This window comes from Aspergillus pseudotamarii, assembly GCF_009193445.1.
Source record: "Aspergillus pseudotamarii strain CBS 117625 unplaced genomic scaffold BDV38scaffold_31, whole genome shotgun sequence".
NCBI lineage: Eukaryota > Fungi > Ascomycota > Eurotiomycetes > Eurotiales > Aspergillaceae > Aspergillus > Aspergillus pseudotamarii.
The window spans coordinates 71,808-86,624 of NW_022475045.1; the positions used below are offsets into that span (position 1 = coordinate 71,808).

Here is a 14,817-nt window from a genome sequence, read left to right on the forward strand (position 1 = left end):
CAGAGTTGAGGGCGAATGTGAGCGTCGTCGCTTTCCAGTTTTCTTGTCTGTTTTATACTTGAAATAAAGGTTTAAACAGCAAGTAGATCAAGGCGAGAGAAAAGAATAGAAGTACACCGAAGGAGTTTGATGTTCGGAGATTAGGGTAATAGACAAGGTGTAGTAAATGCGGGAAGATCAGTAGGCAGCGGGCGCATCGTCATCGGCAGAAAGCTCGGCGGCTCCACGCGTGCTGGCAGCAGTGAGCTTCAACTCAACCATTCATCAGTCCTCTCTTTCACCACCTCACGCTTCACCCCAACCCTCGGCCCTCCACATCCTCTTGCTTCTCACTCATCGAATCCTTTCACTTCTCTAATTTCGATTTTGTTTTTATTTACTCTATCAAATTAATCATGGTATGTCTTCTGTACCACCCTTCTTTCCCTGATTGAGCAAGCTGACAATATACCTCTAGAGTTCGCCCTTCGATATCAGTATGTCATCTTCCTCGTCTCCCGTCTGACTCGAGTTTAACATATTAATCTTTCTCTCTGCAGATGGTGGTGCCTGCGTCGCCATGGTAGGCAAGGACTGTGTTGCAATTGCCTGCGATCTCCGACTCGGCATGCAGGCCCTGACCGTCTCCAATAACTTCCCCAAGATCTTCAACTACAGCCCATCGACCTTCCTCGGCCTGACTGGCCTGGCGACCGACGTCTCGACCGTCTCAGATCTCTTCCGCTACAAGGTTAACATGTACCGCCTGCGTGAGGAACGGAACATTGCACCCCAGACCTTGGCCAACCTGGTCAGTTCATCACTGTACGAGAGGAGATTTGGACCTTTCTTCGTCAGTCCCGTCGTTGCGGGCATAAACAGCACAACTGGCAAGCCATTTATCTGTGGCTTTGATAGTATCGGATGTATCGACTTTGCAAAGGATTTCATTGTCAGCGGGACAGCTAGTGACCAGCTGTTTGGTACCTGTGAGAGTTTATGGGAGCCGGATCTGGTATGTCTTGCGTGTGTGGGATTCTGATTTTGATTAGAGGTGATACTGACGGTATAGGCCCCCGAGGACTTGTTCGAAACCATTTCCCAGGCTCTCCTCAGTGCTGTTGACAGAGACGCACTCTCCGGTTGGGGTGCCCAGGTGTACATCATAGAGAAAGATAAGGTGACTAAGCGGCTACTCAAGGGAAGACAAGATTAGAATAGTTATGTTGGCGCTTTTTCGTTATGTTATTCAGGTCTTTAATTTCATGCTCCATTGCCACGATTGCAATATTTCCTGGTTGAGAACAGCTTTCGGCGTCTAAGGTCTCCACTTAACGTTACATATTATCGATTAAGGTGAGGCGAAGCACAGTGAGGACATATGGAGGACGAGAATACAGGGAATTAGAAGTTAAATCTCTGCATACCGAAACACCCTCCTAGTTCTGTTGCGTTATGTCTGAACCTCTATCATCTACAACCTAACCCCTATTAGGGCTCCATTCAATCTGCATTCGACAAGTGGATGGTCAGTACCCATCCTTCCCAGATACAGCTCCGTACGCCTGCCCATTCCTTCCCAGGAAATTTCTCAGGTCGGTTGCCAGGAGCTCTGGCACCTCCCACGCTGCAAAATGGCCACCACAGTCATATTGCTTAGCTCTAACGACAGAACCGGCCAGGCCGGTCCACGACATAGGCACTCGGATCAGCTCTTTCTTGAATTGAGCCACTGCAAGTTTGACGTTACCAGGAATGGGTTTCGAGATAGCATCGACCGTGGACATTCCAGGTACAGCGGACGAAGAGTCGTTTCGTGCCGCCTCGTAGTAGATCCGGACGGATGCCGCGGGCCCCGCTACCGAAAAGCAGTAGATGCTCACCCAAGTGAGAATCTCATCATCCGTCCACGGGTAGCTATCAGTCCATGAGTGTAGTTTGTCGTAGATCCAAGCGAGCAACGCCACAGGGCTGTCATGAAGAGCGTAGCCTAACGTTTGCGGACGAGTCTCTTGCTGACGCATGTAAGCATTCCCTTGCGTTAGATAGTCCGAAGTAGCGGACAAGTGTGCCTTGTCACCTGATGAGAAGGGAATGGTGAGGAGGGATCGAAGAAAGACTAAAGGACTCCGCCATGGATAAGGCGGAGCCACCGGTAGAAAGTTCAGGTGAACGGCCTTGATGTGGTCAGAGTAGCGGTTGGCCATGACACGAGCGATGATACTGCCCCAATCACCGCCTTGTACAACTATAGAGAGATTAGTATTGAATCGGCCTGGTGGGGGAGCGATACAGCAGACCGTAATCTTTGTAGCCCAAAGCCAGCATCACATTGTGCATTGCTTCCGCATATTGAACCAGGCCAAACCCTTTCTACAGGACATTAGATTACTCTTGCAAATGCACTTATAACTTCGGTATATCTTCAAACCTTGTTTACTCCAGATGAGAAGCCAAAGTTCGGTAATGAGGGAGCGACCAAATGGAATGCTGGGTGATTCTCGTCTCCTTGGGTCAGCAATGGAATAAGCTTCGTTGCTTCCAAAAAGCTTCCAGGCCCTACAAGACTCCGGTCAGCTCCGCGATGACTTTATTGGGATCAGGTATCAGCCAGGCCTACAGCCGTGTATGAATAGCAAAGGAACAGCGTTTGGATTTTGGTTGGTGTGGTGCAGGCAATGAATATTCAAGCCTCCGAATCCGTTGACGGTTATAGGAACGAGGAACTGATTCAAGCTCTCGTTCAGTCCTTGTTCCTTTTGGCGCCAGTTGAAGCCGTCGCGCCAGTAGGTTACCAGCCTTCTCATCTCACCCAGAGGCACCCCCATGTCCCAGTCCGCATTGTCCAGTTCATCCGGGAAAGTTGCCGTTGCTAACTTCTGCTGAAGATGATGAAGTTGAGCATCTGGAACGGAGATTTCGAAGGGTCTAGCCATTGTGTTCTTGTCCAGAGTTTGCAATCACTTTGTTACTGAGAGTTGAGAAGGCATCTATGTCGGTCGGTCGACGATGTCATGTAATGAACGTACATACGACAGTATCACAACCTCGGTCCATGTGAAGCATCATCCATGGATGATGGAGCATTTGGTGTGGTGGTCGATTCTTTAGGGTTATACCACGTATTATAATGATAATTTGTTTCTCCGTTGTACTGTTTTCTTTCCAGGTGGATAGCCTGGTAACCCGGCAAACTATGGAACTACGCTCATTGGAATCAATATGCGTGAGGGTTAAGTTGATGTTCTATAAATATATTTCCGTACCAGCAAACGATACATACCCATGTCAATCAAAATGCGCCATGCGGCCGCTATTTATTTCTTATTTCAGGTTCCCTGAAGAAACAGACCTTTTTAGAAAAAGGAAAAGAAAAGGATGATTACACAAGCAGGCAGAACATATAGAAACCACTATAGGCTTGTAACTCCTCCCAAAGGGACATTCTAGACTCCAAATGAATCATTGTCACTCGCCGTGTGGATTTAAGCCTCCCCGCGTCTAGACCGGGCGATCGGTCCCAAATTGGTCCCATACGAAATGGAGACGATTTCTGTTTCTTTCAATTCCCCCCTCCTCCTGCACCTGACCGACTTTACCCTTTTCTCTCCATTCCTCCCACTTCTTCCTCATCTTGGCCTGTGGGTGGGACTGTCAAAGTATATCTATTCTATCGTCGGATGGTCCCTCACCCCCGGCTATTATATTGAGAACTGGATTTCTCTCCGCTTGCGTGGTCAAGGTTTTTTGGGTGATTTCTGCCGACCACCTCTGCCCCAGCAATTGGCCAGTGCCCTCAGAGAGAGGAAACAGTGCCATCCATCGACCAAGCAGAATAACCTCCAACAGCTATTAGAACGCTATCAGAAGGGGAAGGACTAAAGGGGCAGATTATAATCCCGTCGTCGATTTGTTTCGATTTAGTTTACCTACTGCTTGAACGACAAACATTTACTCCGTGCTTTCGCTTTCGCTTTCACTCTCTTCGTTTTCGTCCTTTTTTTCGCAGTCGTTTAAGTCCGACAGATCTATATCGCCAGGATAATTTGTCGCACAAATTCTTCTAAGAGCGCCATCCCAGTGCAGAGCGCCGACCATATGGTGTAGCTCGACCGGAGTTACACCTTACCAACATTTGCCAAAGTGGTGTATGTACTCGACAAACCTGTCTAACATCAAGAGCGATTCGATCTTTGATATTTCGAAAACCCTCCATCGTGCCCATGACGAAGGTTGATCACTAACCAAGTCCTCTGCGCCCGTTTCCAGATCGAAAGCCATGCGTTTTGTCCTGCCCAAAGATTCTCCTCGTGATCGGGCAACTAATTTTAAAACCCCAACGTTATTTTGGCGCCCTCCTATACCCTAATAAAGCTTCGCTTTCGGGACTCGCAATATTAGCGACTTTGACGAAGCGTGAAAGCTGTCCCACACCATGTCAGATTCAGTTGAATCCGAATGGTCAAAGACTTTCGTATCGGCCGGCCGATCGAAACCGTTTCTCCCATGCAAGTCTGAATGCCTTTCTGGAGATACCTCAGCTTCAACCTTGCTCAACGATGACCCGCAAGCCGACCCACTAAATCGCACACATCTCGGCGGTCATCAAAGTATGGCGACCGAACGACTGATGAAATTAAAGCAAGAACTCCGAGGCCTGGACTTGGAGTCCTTCTGGAGCCGACTGATGGAACATATTACCTCGATCTGCAACGCTCAATATGGTTTCGTAGCCCGGAGAGTTCGAGATGATGAGATCGTCGGTGATATGGGGGAACATAAACCCCGCCTGTTTGGTACAGCCTTTTATTACAATGATGGACATCAAAACGTGGGAATGCATAGACACCGGTACTTTGCTGGTGGCAACCCTTTGTCTCATATGGACCATGGGAAGCCTTGCTTGATTCCTGAGAAGTTAGGATCCGTCATGTCATTTGACCAAGACCAGCTCCCGTTCGCGGCAGAGGGCTACCTGGCAATTCCGCTCTTCTCAGAAACCCAGTGCCTCGCCCACTTCGGCTTGATGTGGTCGGAGCCAGGATTGCAGAAGCGTAATCTCTCGTGGTCTTTGTTGGAAATGGTTCTGTATTCGCTGGAAGATCTGATTGTCCATCGGATCCGAGAGGATGCGACAAAGACCGACCGGCCTTCCAAAGATATCAAGAATCCACCCAAGGGTCATAAAATCATTGATGATGGGTATTTAAACGCATTATACGGACATCCTGATTTCTCATCTCAGCCCTTGAAGCCCTTTGCTCGGAGCCTGTCTCATGAGTTGCGGACGCCGATGCAGGGGATCGTCGGAATGCTGGACGTCATGCACGCTACTGTACGGGAAGCCATTCAAGGCAAACCGTCTCCAAGGGCAGGTTATGTTTTTCAATCTCTCAAAGAAAGCATTGAAATGGTTCAAGGTTTGTCATGACTGCTCGTTATGCCACTACTCAAAGCTAACCCCATACAGATAGTGCAAGACGGGCTGTTGAAGCCGCTGATAATGTTGTCCATGCCTATGATATGAACATGCAAGTTCCTAAAACACCCCAAGTAGAACGTGATAACGATCTATTCGGCGGGCCTGTTCAGTCACCAATCCCAACGTGCGAAAATCGGCCGAACATCTTTGCTGATGGCACCAACGTTGGAATCAATCCTTACAAACGGCGGCGAAGCAATCCGCCAGAATTCACCGTGGGATCGACGCCGAAGCAAAAGATGCCGCGTGTTACAGCAACGAAAGAACTATCTCCTCGAAGTGAAGATGTCAAGATCGCGGTGCTTGAAAGTGACAAAATTATTCAGGCCACTCCAGCACATCAGATTGAAGCTGTAATGGCCAACATGGTGGACCCCCGTCCATCATTAGCAGTACGACGTTCAGCGCCACATCTTCTGCTGGAAGGCATCAATATCAACCTTAAGAGCCCTGCGCTGCGAGTCACAAAACTCCGTGATTTGCTCCGTTTGGTTATCAACGAATCGCTTCATGTTGGTGGCCGGCCTGATTTTGCGGTGACAAATGGAACCGAATTGGGGGAAAGAATTGAGCTTCGCTCGCGGTCGTCTAATGGGGAGGTGTTTTCTAAAACGATAAACTGGTCGGTAGACACTGCGCTGCCAGATACCCTATTTGTGGATGATCGCGATCTCGCGAAGTTGATATCATGTGTTTTTCTGAATGCGGTTAAATTCACAAATAGCGGTGTGATTACTGTCTCTGCTACTCTAGGCCGCAAAGTCGGCGATGTCTTGATCAGTGTTCGGGATACTGGCTCAGGTATTCCAGAGGCTTTTCTGCCAAATCTCTTCAAACCATTCGCTAGGGAGGATACATCTACGACCCGAAGCAAAGATGGTTTGGGACTGGGGCTTCTTGTAGCGAAAGGTTTGGCTAGGAAAATGGGCGGCGATTTGGTCTGTGTTCGTTCTGCTACCTCGGGTCCTGACCGTGGTACAGAGTTTGAGATTAGAATTCCTATCACTCAACCTGAACCATGCACCAGACCAATTGCACCTGCGACGAAGCTTCTAACCCCTCCTCAGCTCAGTGATCCTTCAAGACTCAGCCAAACGAGCAGCACAACTCCGGATACATTATTACCGCCCGCAATGCGGACCCCTATCCAACAACCGTCTCCCAGTCTCACGGATGAGGCTTCTTCGCGAACACCTACACACTCCCGTTCTGTACCCGATATCAAGTCATTTGGGGGCTCCATAAATGGAGATGCTTATGATAGCAAACTGGGGGAGAAGTATCCGCTGACGTTCCTGGTAGCGGAGGATAACAAGATCAACCGGCGGGTGTTGGTGAACATGCTCAAAAGACTTGGCTACCGGGATGTTTATGAGGCGTGCAATGGTAGAGAGGCTGTGCGGATTATGCAGGATGTTCTGGCGTCACAGCGCCCCGAGGAGGCCACGAATGGCTCTCACGTAGTCGCAAACCAGAGTGCCGGCCCAGAAGATCGCTCAATCCTCAAGCCACCGCCAAAGTACCGTAAGAAGCTCAAGCCAGTGGATGTCATTCTAATGGACCTCTGGATGCCAGAAATGGATGGTTACGAGGCTACCTCAAGGATCCTGCAATTAGTGGACCAATACCACGGCCAAATTCCTCCTAATCCTGGGACCAGCCAGCGTTCCACGGATTCCCATACGGCAAAGCATGTCCGGGCCACACCCCCGACGGTCCTTGCTGTCAGTGCAGATGTCACTGACGATGCCCTGGGACGTGCGTCGAAAGTTGGCATGAAAGGTTATATGACCAAACCCTACAAGTTGACCGACTTGGAACGGTTCATCATGAGTTTCTGCTGCGGTGATGATACAGCAAAACAAACCAATAACTCAATGAAGGCATGAAATAGTTGGGTCGATTAATATTGACCGCCATTTTCTTATATTTACTAATCTCTTAGTTCATTTGAAATTCCCGCTTTATACCACATCATTTTTGGGGTTCTGAATGCGTATACAGACGTTATTGAGAGGGGTGTTTTTTTTACACCAAGTGCTGGTCTGATGTACTTAACGAACGATATACCGTCAACAATAATGATCATGACTTGGAGAGCCAAAGAGACCAGGGAAACCAGAAAAGAAAAGAAAAAAAAACCCACTAAATAAAAGAAGCATAAGAGGCACATAGACACATACACAACAGTCCAATGACAATGGCAATTGGGTTGGTTCCATATTAAATAAATCACTTATGCTCTATCATACTCGCTTGATGAACATACATTGGACAGAGATAAACATAGAACAGGTCATTACATCCATATCTATCAATCGAACTCATTCGCATCATATAATACTAGAAAGGCAGGCATAATAGGCATATTCCAGTCTTCATGTCCCACATTAAACAAGTCATCCCAGCAACAAAACTGAGCCTACGGCCAGAAACTGAGAACGACCATCCAGCCCACAGATACATCCAAAATTGTCATAAAGTTCCATTGATTTGTTTCGGATGAACCAAAGAGATAGACGATCAAGGTGAAATGAACTCAAATGTAACCCCATATACAAGGTACGCCGGACAACAACTGCATCTTCTTTTCCCTCTTATCCCTTTCTCCATACCCTTGTCCCTTATGTCAGCTTCTGCTTGATGAAGAACGAGCGGAGGTGAGACAGTTGCCAGGCGCAGGCAGCGGACAGGACAGCCACTTGAATCAGGGTCCACCGGACAACACGGGAGTTGGTAGCTTCAGACTGGTCACGGAATTCGGCTTCACGTTCCTAGATTGATTGAGGGAAAACAACCAGGGTTAGTATCATATACTTCAGGTACACAGTTGGAGACAATGGAATTGCGTAAGAGACATACCCGCTGGAACACCTGCTCCCTCCGGATATCTTGCAACCGACCGTTGAGATCCTTCACCTTCTGGACGATGTCCTGGATCTTGCCCTTGTCTTCCGTCTCGATCTTGCTGGTCTCTCCGATGGCCATGTCCAGAGTCACCTTGACAGCGCCCGCGGGGGCACCCGACAGCCAGCCACCGGTCGCGGCACTCGTCTCGGCGGTCACGCAAATCCTGTGCTGGCCGGCATCAGCGGCGGAGAAGGTGAAGCGACCAGAGTGGCCATCGCGCTTGGAGACAACCCGGTGGTCGTTGTCGAAGGTCTCGTCGACAGTAATGAGCATCTTCAGGCTGGGATCAACGGAGTACGTGTTCGACTGTTGGTTGATGACCTGAGTGGAGTAGGTTCCTGCCCGTGGATATTAGAAAATTTAAGACACCGTCGAAGCAAGTCCACACGAAACCAATTGGTTGGTGACGTACCGACAACTAATGTGTCCTTGGGAAGCTCCTCGAAGAAGCATTTGGGTTGACGTCCATCGATATAGAAGTAGAGGGCGTTAACAGGCACCGAGAGGCACAGGATGGCGCAGAAGGCCAAGAAGGAGGATAGCCATGAGGTCGAGGATGTCGACGCCATCATGAAGGAGATCCGAATGGCAGGAGTTCTGGAATTCTGGGGAGATCAAGGGGAGGAGAGGTGAAACAGTGAAGAAAGAGGTGGCCGAATGTTGATGCTCAATGTGGCAGCAACGGACGGAAGTCTTGGCGCGAATTGAATTCTCCATTCATTTAATTCATCCATTCATTCACTCTCCTTCTCATACTCTTCCCTCGTTACTTCACTACTTCCTTTCATATCCTTCTTGTTCTTTCCTCTCCTTCATTTCTGTTCCTCGATAGTTTGCTCCAGTTATCAACCAATATCAACAAAATCTTAATTCGTGATCTTCAAGAGCTCCAAGAGTGGTGGTAATCTGCCATGGCCGCCGCCGATGTTCGCGACATGTTGGATTTGCCCGCGGAGGGCCAACCCCGACCGCATAAGAAACAGAAGGTCGTCGAGAAGAGGCCCGGTTGGTGTTCCCCCCCCACAACAACTACGCTCCGGTCTTGTCTAGTTTCTAATATTATAATTCTCAGAGGGTATCACTCGTGAACTTTACGCCTTGCTAGGTGAAAGAGCACCTCCGATCGCCATCAACGAGAACCGATACAAAGGTCGCCCGAAATGGATGAGCAAGCTGAGAGTTCGTCCTTGGTATGTTCTATCTGATTTACAGTGTGGGGATGCGTCCTGACAATGGCTTTTCCTACTAGGCGCATGGCTCCCTTCACCAACGAAGCTCGATCGGATGGACTCGTTCTGCATCACTGGCAGCGACAAGGCGATACCGCAAAACCGGCGCTGGAGGGACCAGAGACAGAAGGCGAAGAACAGAAACAGGATGAAGGGGCCCCGCAAACTCCGGACCAGGAATACCTCTTTGCGAAATATAACGTTAAAGCTCGAGTGCCGAGGCGATACACAGACGAAGAGTACAACCGACATCTGAAGAGCGATGACTGGTCGCGCCAGGAGACAGATTATTTGATGGACTTAGTCGAGGAGTACGATCTACGATGGGTGGTTATTGCCGACCGTTACGACTTCCAGCCACATCCCGTCGATGCAGAAACAAACAGCAGTGCGCTTGTACCAGCTAATCAAGTCCGAACCATGGAGCATATGAAAGCACGGTACTACTTTGTTGCTGCGTCTATGCTTGCCCTAGAACACCCTCCGTCGGAAATGTCCGAGGCCGAATTCGATTTGCACGAGAAGATGATGAAATTCGAACCCGAGCGCGAGCGGGCACGGAAGGAACTTGCCGCTTTGCAGTTACAACGTACGGCTGACGCAGTGCGTGAGGAAGGGGTTCTGCTGGAAGAACTGAAACGTATTACCGCAAACGAGCAAAACTTCATCGCAGAGCGCAGAGAGCTGTATTCCCGCCTTGAGGTTCCCATTAGTGTGGGCAACACCACTATGTACCAGTCTAGCCAGGGCTTGTCTCAGCTGCTTCAGACCCTTCTCCAAGCCGACAAGAGCAAGAAGCGACGCTCCATACTTGGACCCGAGGGTGCCGCACCCAGCCCGGCAGCCCAGACCCCAGCACCGAATGCAAATGCCCGTGACAGCCGTGGCGAAACCCCAAGCAATGCACCAGCAGCACCTACAAACAAGAAAGCTGCAGCCGTGGCGGCAGCAAACAAAGAGGCTCAACAGAACATTAGAACACTCACCGCGTCTGAAGAGACCAGATACGGAGTACAGCATCACGACCGTCTGGCTCCAGGCGTACAGTTCCGCAGTGATCGTGCTCAGAAACTGACGCAGGCCAAGTCCAACGTCCAGACCCAGAAACTGGCCGCTGCACTCGCCGAGCTAGAAGTGCCGCTTCGGCTGGTCATGCCCACGGAGCGGGTATGCAAGGAGTTCGAGAAGCTGATCCACTCGGTGAACTTATTGCTTGACGCCCGCAAAGTGGCAGAAAAGGTGGAGAGTGAGATCCGCGTACTCGAAGCTGCTAAGCAGGAAAGAGAGCGCAAAGCGAAGGAGGCAAAGGAGAAAGAGAAACCCGAAGTAAAGACAGAACAAGACGATAACCCGGCTCCAACAGCAGATGTGGCTACCGAGTCTACCGGTGCTGCCTCTGCTGCTCTACCTTCCACAGAAGGTCAAGCGGAGACGGCAGGTGGTACAGAAAACCAGGAGGTAGAAGCTGGTAGTGGTAATACTGGTGAATCCACAGCGCGAGAAAGCACCTCGCAAAAGCGTTCAGCCAGTGTCCTAAGCAATACCAGTGATAAAAGTACCAAGCGGCAGAAGAAGTGAGTTTTACATGTGTGATCTAATGGCGTTTTGTGTGTGTATCAATATACCTTTGTACGACTACATGAATATCCCCGGGGGATCTTTTGGGTAACTTTTAATGCATTCAAAGTATTTCATTGATTGTTAATCGCTAGTCTCATATCAATGACCTTTTGCTAGGTGACAAGGCACTCAGAGTTCCCGGGCAAATTTGAAATTGAGTTGCAGCCATGTCAGCTCATGTTTTCACAACCCTCAAAAAATCACCCTGGCTAGGGCTCATGGTCAAGATCATCTATTACTATCGCCTTTTTGATTTTCTTCCCAATTTCTGCAATCCATTGAGCATAGAAGACAGACAGTGCTGCTGTTTGTGTTTGTGTCTCTAATCTGGAATAGAATGGACCTCCAGACAATCTTCATATGCATCAGCCAAGTCAGTGTCCGAACTGTTCCGCTCGGTTACTTGCAAGACATCGTCCCTTCTGTCATGATAGCCCGTACTGAGTTTATGGCTCTCTTCCACTCGTGAGATTGCCAAGAGTTCATGTTGCTTAGGATCGGGGAAGATAGGGTTCTCCTCGTCAAGGCTATTGTTGATGGTCTGCTTACGCCCCCGGTTCTTGAGTTTAATAACTCGTGTCTTTTCCCTCCGTAGCCCGGGATTCTGCTTGATAGATATCGGTATCTTTGTTGTGAGTTTTGTCTCAAGGCCGTGAGCTCTGTCCGTTACAGTGCGACCTTTGGCCCAGAGACTTCGAGCACGATGTAGCCCCGTCCGCCCTTTGGACAACTGCTCGTCTACGTCGTTCACTGGAGGGTCCGTATCTCTAGGCGGGGTTAGTGTTCGGTCCAATTCTTGGTCTAAGCCAACTCCACAAAAGTGACTCCAAGGAGGTTTCTGATCCACACGTATATCGGGTTCGTTTTGGCTCTTCCTTGAGAATCCGAGCTTTCCCCATAGCACTGATGTTACTGATGTGTTATTTGGTCCAATGCAGAGGTTATTCGCTCCGGAGGATGTGGTTGCACCGGACCAGTGACGGAGATTCAAACGTTGCATCATGTTGGTAATTTCGAAGACTGACAGTCCTTTCCCCGATCCTGTCTTATTATCCTGCTCTATACAAGGCTTGCCAACAGTGCTTGCAGATCTTTTACCATGGCCCTTCCCAACTGTAGATGCACTGTTCAGATCACATGTCTTTAATGAGCAGGTGTCTTCTGAGGATAGGTTGTCTTCTTTGTCATCTGCTGGTACCAGCGTGTACCCGTAGCCAAGACGACGACCCCCAGACATCCATCCAACGCTGATCTGGCGCGATGGTAAAGCAGCCGTGCCTGCGTTACTCTGAAGGTCAGCTCTAGGAGGAGCAATCGATGGATCTACTTCATATGGTCTAGGAGATTTACTTTGCGAAGCGCATCCGCCAGCATCACAAGGAGTCGCAGCCGTTGGGATGTTTGGACTATCTCCGGCAGTTTCTTCTGATTGACAAGACGGATTCAGGCTAGTGATATCGGCGTAAGGATTTTTCATTGTTTCCCTCACCGAGTCTGGAAGACGGAAAACCTTTGTTTCAAACTGGTATTTGGAGTAACCAGATGAGAAGCTAGTCCTGCGGGAATATGACGACGAATCCTTTGCTCGCAATGTTTCCAGGTTCGTTTCTTGCACACTCTCAGTTGGTGCTTGTGTTGTGTCTACGTTAGTTCGATCGTAGCCTTGATTAGATGCGCTCCTCACCCCTGTGGTTTTGTCGTGCCCAATTCCGTCAAATGATGGCTTTTCAGATAAGGCCCGAGGCGATATGGAGGGAGACGCCAGTCTTTTCGATATATCCATATTACCCAGATGGATCGAATGACTCTCAGATTTCAGCTCCCTCGGGGGCGGCTGTCGCCTCTTTCTGATTGAGAGTTGAGAAGAGGGTCCATATACCGAATCGACAGACGTTGTACACGGCATTGGAGAGATAGGCGTGCGTCCTGGATAACCTAGGAGACGTCCACGGTTGGCTGTAGAGTACCGGCCGGGATTTTCAAAGAACCCTGTAGTATAGGGGCTTCCAACCCTCTTACGCGCACGTTCATGATCCGTACCATGAGTGATAGGTGGCAGCGGGCCCCAGTGTGGATAGTCCCGTGGATGCCATGGCAATTGGGGCCTTTCCAAGTCACTTTGGTCTGAGAATGGACCATCAACCACCAAACTGCTCTCTCCCGCCAGTTCTTCACCTGGGTCATCCAGTTCTGTCTCATAATAGGGCTGTGCAAGAGGTGACACACTCCCCCAAATACTAGGGCTATTGTACGGACTCTCTGACGCATTATTGAGATGCCTTGAGGTATCCATAAATTGTGCATCGCTATCATAACCTCTGGCGCTCATCAGACTGCTGGGAAAGCCATCTGAGGCGATTAGACTCGGTTTGGCATTTGTTGGCTTGGGTGTGAATGGGAGAAATGAGCTTCTGGCCTTCTTGCCAGTGCTTTTGGGCCCTGCGTTGGTTTCTCTGGAGAATCGTCTGCGCAATCTCTCTGCTAGGCCAGAGGAGCCTCTTTGGTGTTCACAACTGCTCCCACTTTCCGTCGATGAAGGTACGCCTGTCACGGTCAGTGCTTACATGCACGGCATTGGCAGTCAAGCATCGATATGTCATCACCTTCCACTTGTTCCTCCGATGGAGTGGGAGACTCTACCCGGGCCAGTTGATAGCAAGACGTGTCGTTTGGTTCCGCTGGGTGCTTCCGGCCCCATCTGAACCAAGGACAGGAGAGTAGACCCATTGTATGGCTACGTAGGTTTGTCGACTAGTAAAGACAGTGGTTCTTCGAATGCGTCGTTGGCTAGATTGAGGAAGCTCGCCGGGAAGCACAGAATGCTTCCGTCCCTTTTGGGTCTCCAACCTGTCAAGGAAGGTGCGCATGGTGAAGTCGACAGTACTAGTTTCCTAAAGTCCAACAGAAATTGGGAAGTCGCGAAAACTTCCATGACAGTACCTTCCAGTGTGCTGTTGGATAGCATGGCATCTATTCCTCCGAGTAAGGACACCAATTGTCCGGAGTATTCTTGCGCTTCGTTGCAATACGTAATGGTTTCCGCCGGAGCTAACAGTTCCCCGTCAATTCCCCGACTACATATAGTCTTTTTCACCAGAGCGAAGGATAACCGTCGAGTTCATATTGTTTTCATTAACGCACACCCACTCCGAGGCGGATGATACTACTAGTATAAGAGTCGCTCCTAGTTTCCTCCTCTTAGATGGCGGTCTATCACATGTGGTTATGGGAGGCACGATCTATGTAGCGGCATGTCGATGCTCTAGAATACACATCTGGTTGAAAATTTATTAGCTGATCAAACATACGAGCATTATTCAAGAGTTTACTATCTGATAGAGATCTCACTTGGGTATTGTGCGAGTCTTTCGGGGTTCTGATCTCACCTCACCTCGGCCATGTGTCAAAGACCGATGATGCTCCCGGTGGGGTTTTGAGTAGTACGTAGTGTACTCATTGGGAGATGAACAAACTGCGTTGATGTATTTTTTTGAGTATAGTGTATTCGGAATTCATATGGATAAATTCAGATCGAGCCAGAATATGAGTTTCCTCTCTCTCTCCTACTTGTCTCCCTTTTTCCAGTAATTGAAACTG

The 14,817-nt window shown here is 49.3% G+C and overlaps 6 protein-coding genes across 6 annotated transcripts; 3 read left to right on the top strand and 3 right to left on the bottom strand.

The window, feature by feature from the left end:
- The first annotated feature begins 216 nt into the window (after window positions 1–216).
- On the top strand, window positions 217–1,352 carry pup3 (proteasome core particle subunit beta 3). Its single transcript, XM_032050855.1, has 4 exons — window positions 217–398; window positions 458–476; window positions 540–994; window positions 1,052–1,352. Exons 1-4 carry the CDS (start codon window positions 396–398, stop codon window positions 1,193–1,195), a joined length of 621 nt encoding a protein of 206 aa, XP_031912895.1. The 5' UTR covers window positions 217–395; the 3' UTR covers window positions 1,196–1,352.
- On the bottom strand, window positions 1,265–3,012 carry BDV38DRAFT_102009 (epoxide hydrolase). Its single transcript, XM_032050856.1, has 4 exons — window positions 2,600–3,012; window positions 2,411–2,538; window positions 2,280–2,352; window positions 1,265–2,227 (listed from the first exon to the last, which is right to left on the bottom strand). Exons 1-4 carry the CDS (start codon window positions 2,913–2,915, stop codon window positions 1,509–1,511), a joined length of 1,236 nt encoding a protein of 411 aa, XP_031912896.1. The 5' UTR covers window positions 2,916–3,012; the 3' UTR covers window positions 1,265–1,508.
- A 1,297-nt stretch (window positions 3,013–4,309) lies between these two features.
- Window positions 4,310–7,372, top strand: BDV38DRAFT_102052 (uncharacterized protein). The gene is made up of 2 exons (XM_032050857.1): window positions 4,310–5,399; window positions 5,450–7,372. The coding sequence occupies exons 1-2, from the start codon at window positions 4,415–4,417 to the stop codon at window positions 7,348–7,350; spliced, it is 2,886 nt and encodes a 961-aa protein (XP_031912897.1). The 5' UTR covers window positions 4,310–4,414; the 3' UTR covers window positions 7,351–7,372.
- A 581-nt stretch (window positions 7,373–7,953) lies between these two features.
- On the bottom strand, window positions 7,954–9,019 carry BDV38DRAFT_102070 (emp24/gp25L/p24 family protein). The gene is made up of 3 exons (XM_032050858.1): window positions 8,784–9,019; window positions 8,324–8,709; window positions 7,954–8,235 (listed from the first exon to the last, which is right to left on the bottom strand). Exons 1-3 carry the CDS (start codon window positions 8,941–8,943, stop codon window positions 8,086–8,088), a joined length of 696 nt encoding a protein of 231 aa, XP_031912898.1. The 5' UTR covers window positions 8,944–9,019; the 3' UTR covers window positions 7,954–8,085.
- Window positions 9,020–9,126: 107 nt separating this feature from the next.
- BDV38DRAFT_102073 (uncharacterized protein) lies at window positions 9,127–11,360 on the top strand. Its single transcript, XM_032050859.1, has 3 exons — window positions 9,127–9,376; window positions 9,444–9,561; window positions 9,621–11,360. Exons 1-3 carry the CDS (start codon window positions 9,283–9,285, stop codon window positions 11,176–11,178), a joined length of 1,770 nt encoding a protein of 589 aa, XP_031912899.1. The 5' UTR covers window positions 9,127–9,282; the 3' UTR covers window positions 11,179–11,360.
- Window positions 11,361–14,283, bottom strand: BDV38DRAFT_102090 (uncharacterized protein). Its single transcript, XM_032050860.1, has 2 exons — window positions 13,824–14,283; window positions 11,361–13,764 (listed from the first exon to the last, which is right to left on the bottom strand). Exons 1-2 carry the CDS (start codon window positions 13,945–13,947, stop codon window positions 11,543–11,545), a joined length of 2,346 nt encoding a protein of 781 aa, XP_031912900.1. The 5' UTR covers window positions 13,948–14,283; the 3' UTR covers window positions 11,361–11,542.
- Window positions 14,284–14,817: the final 534 nt, after the last annotated feature.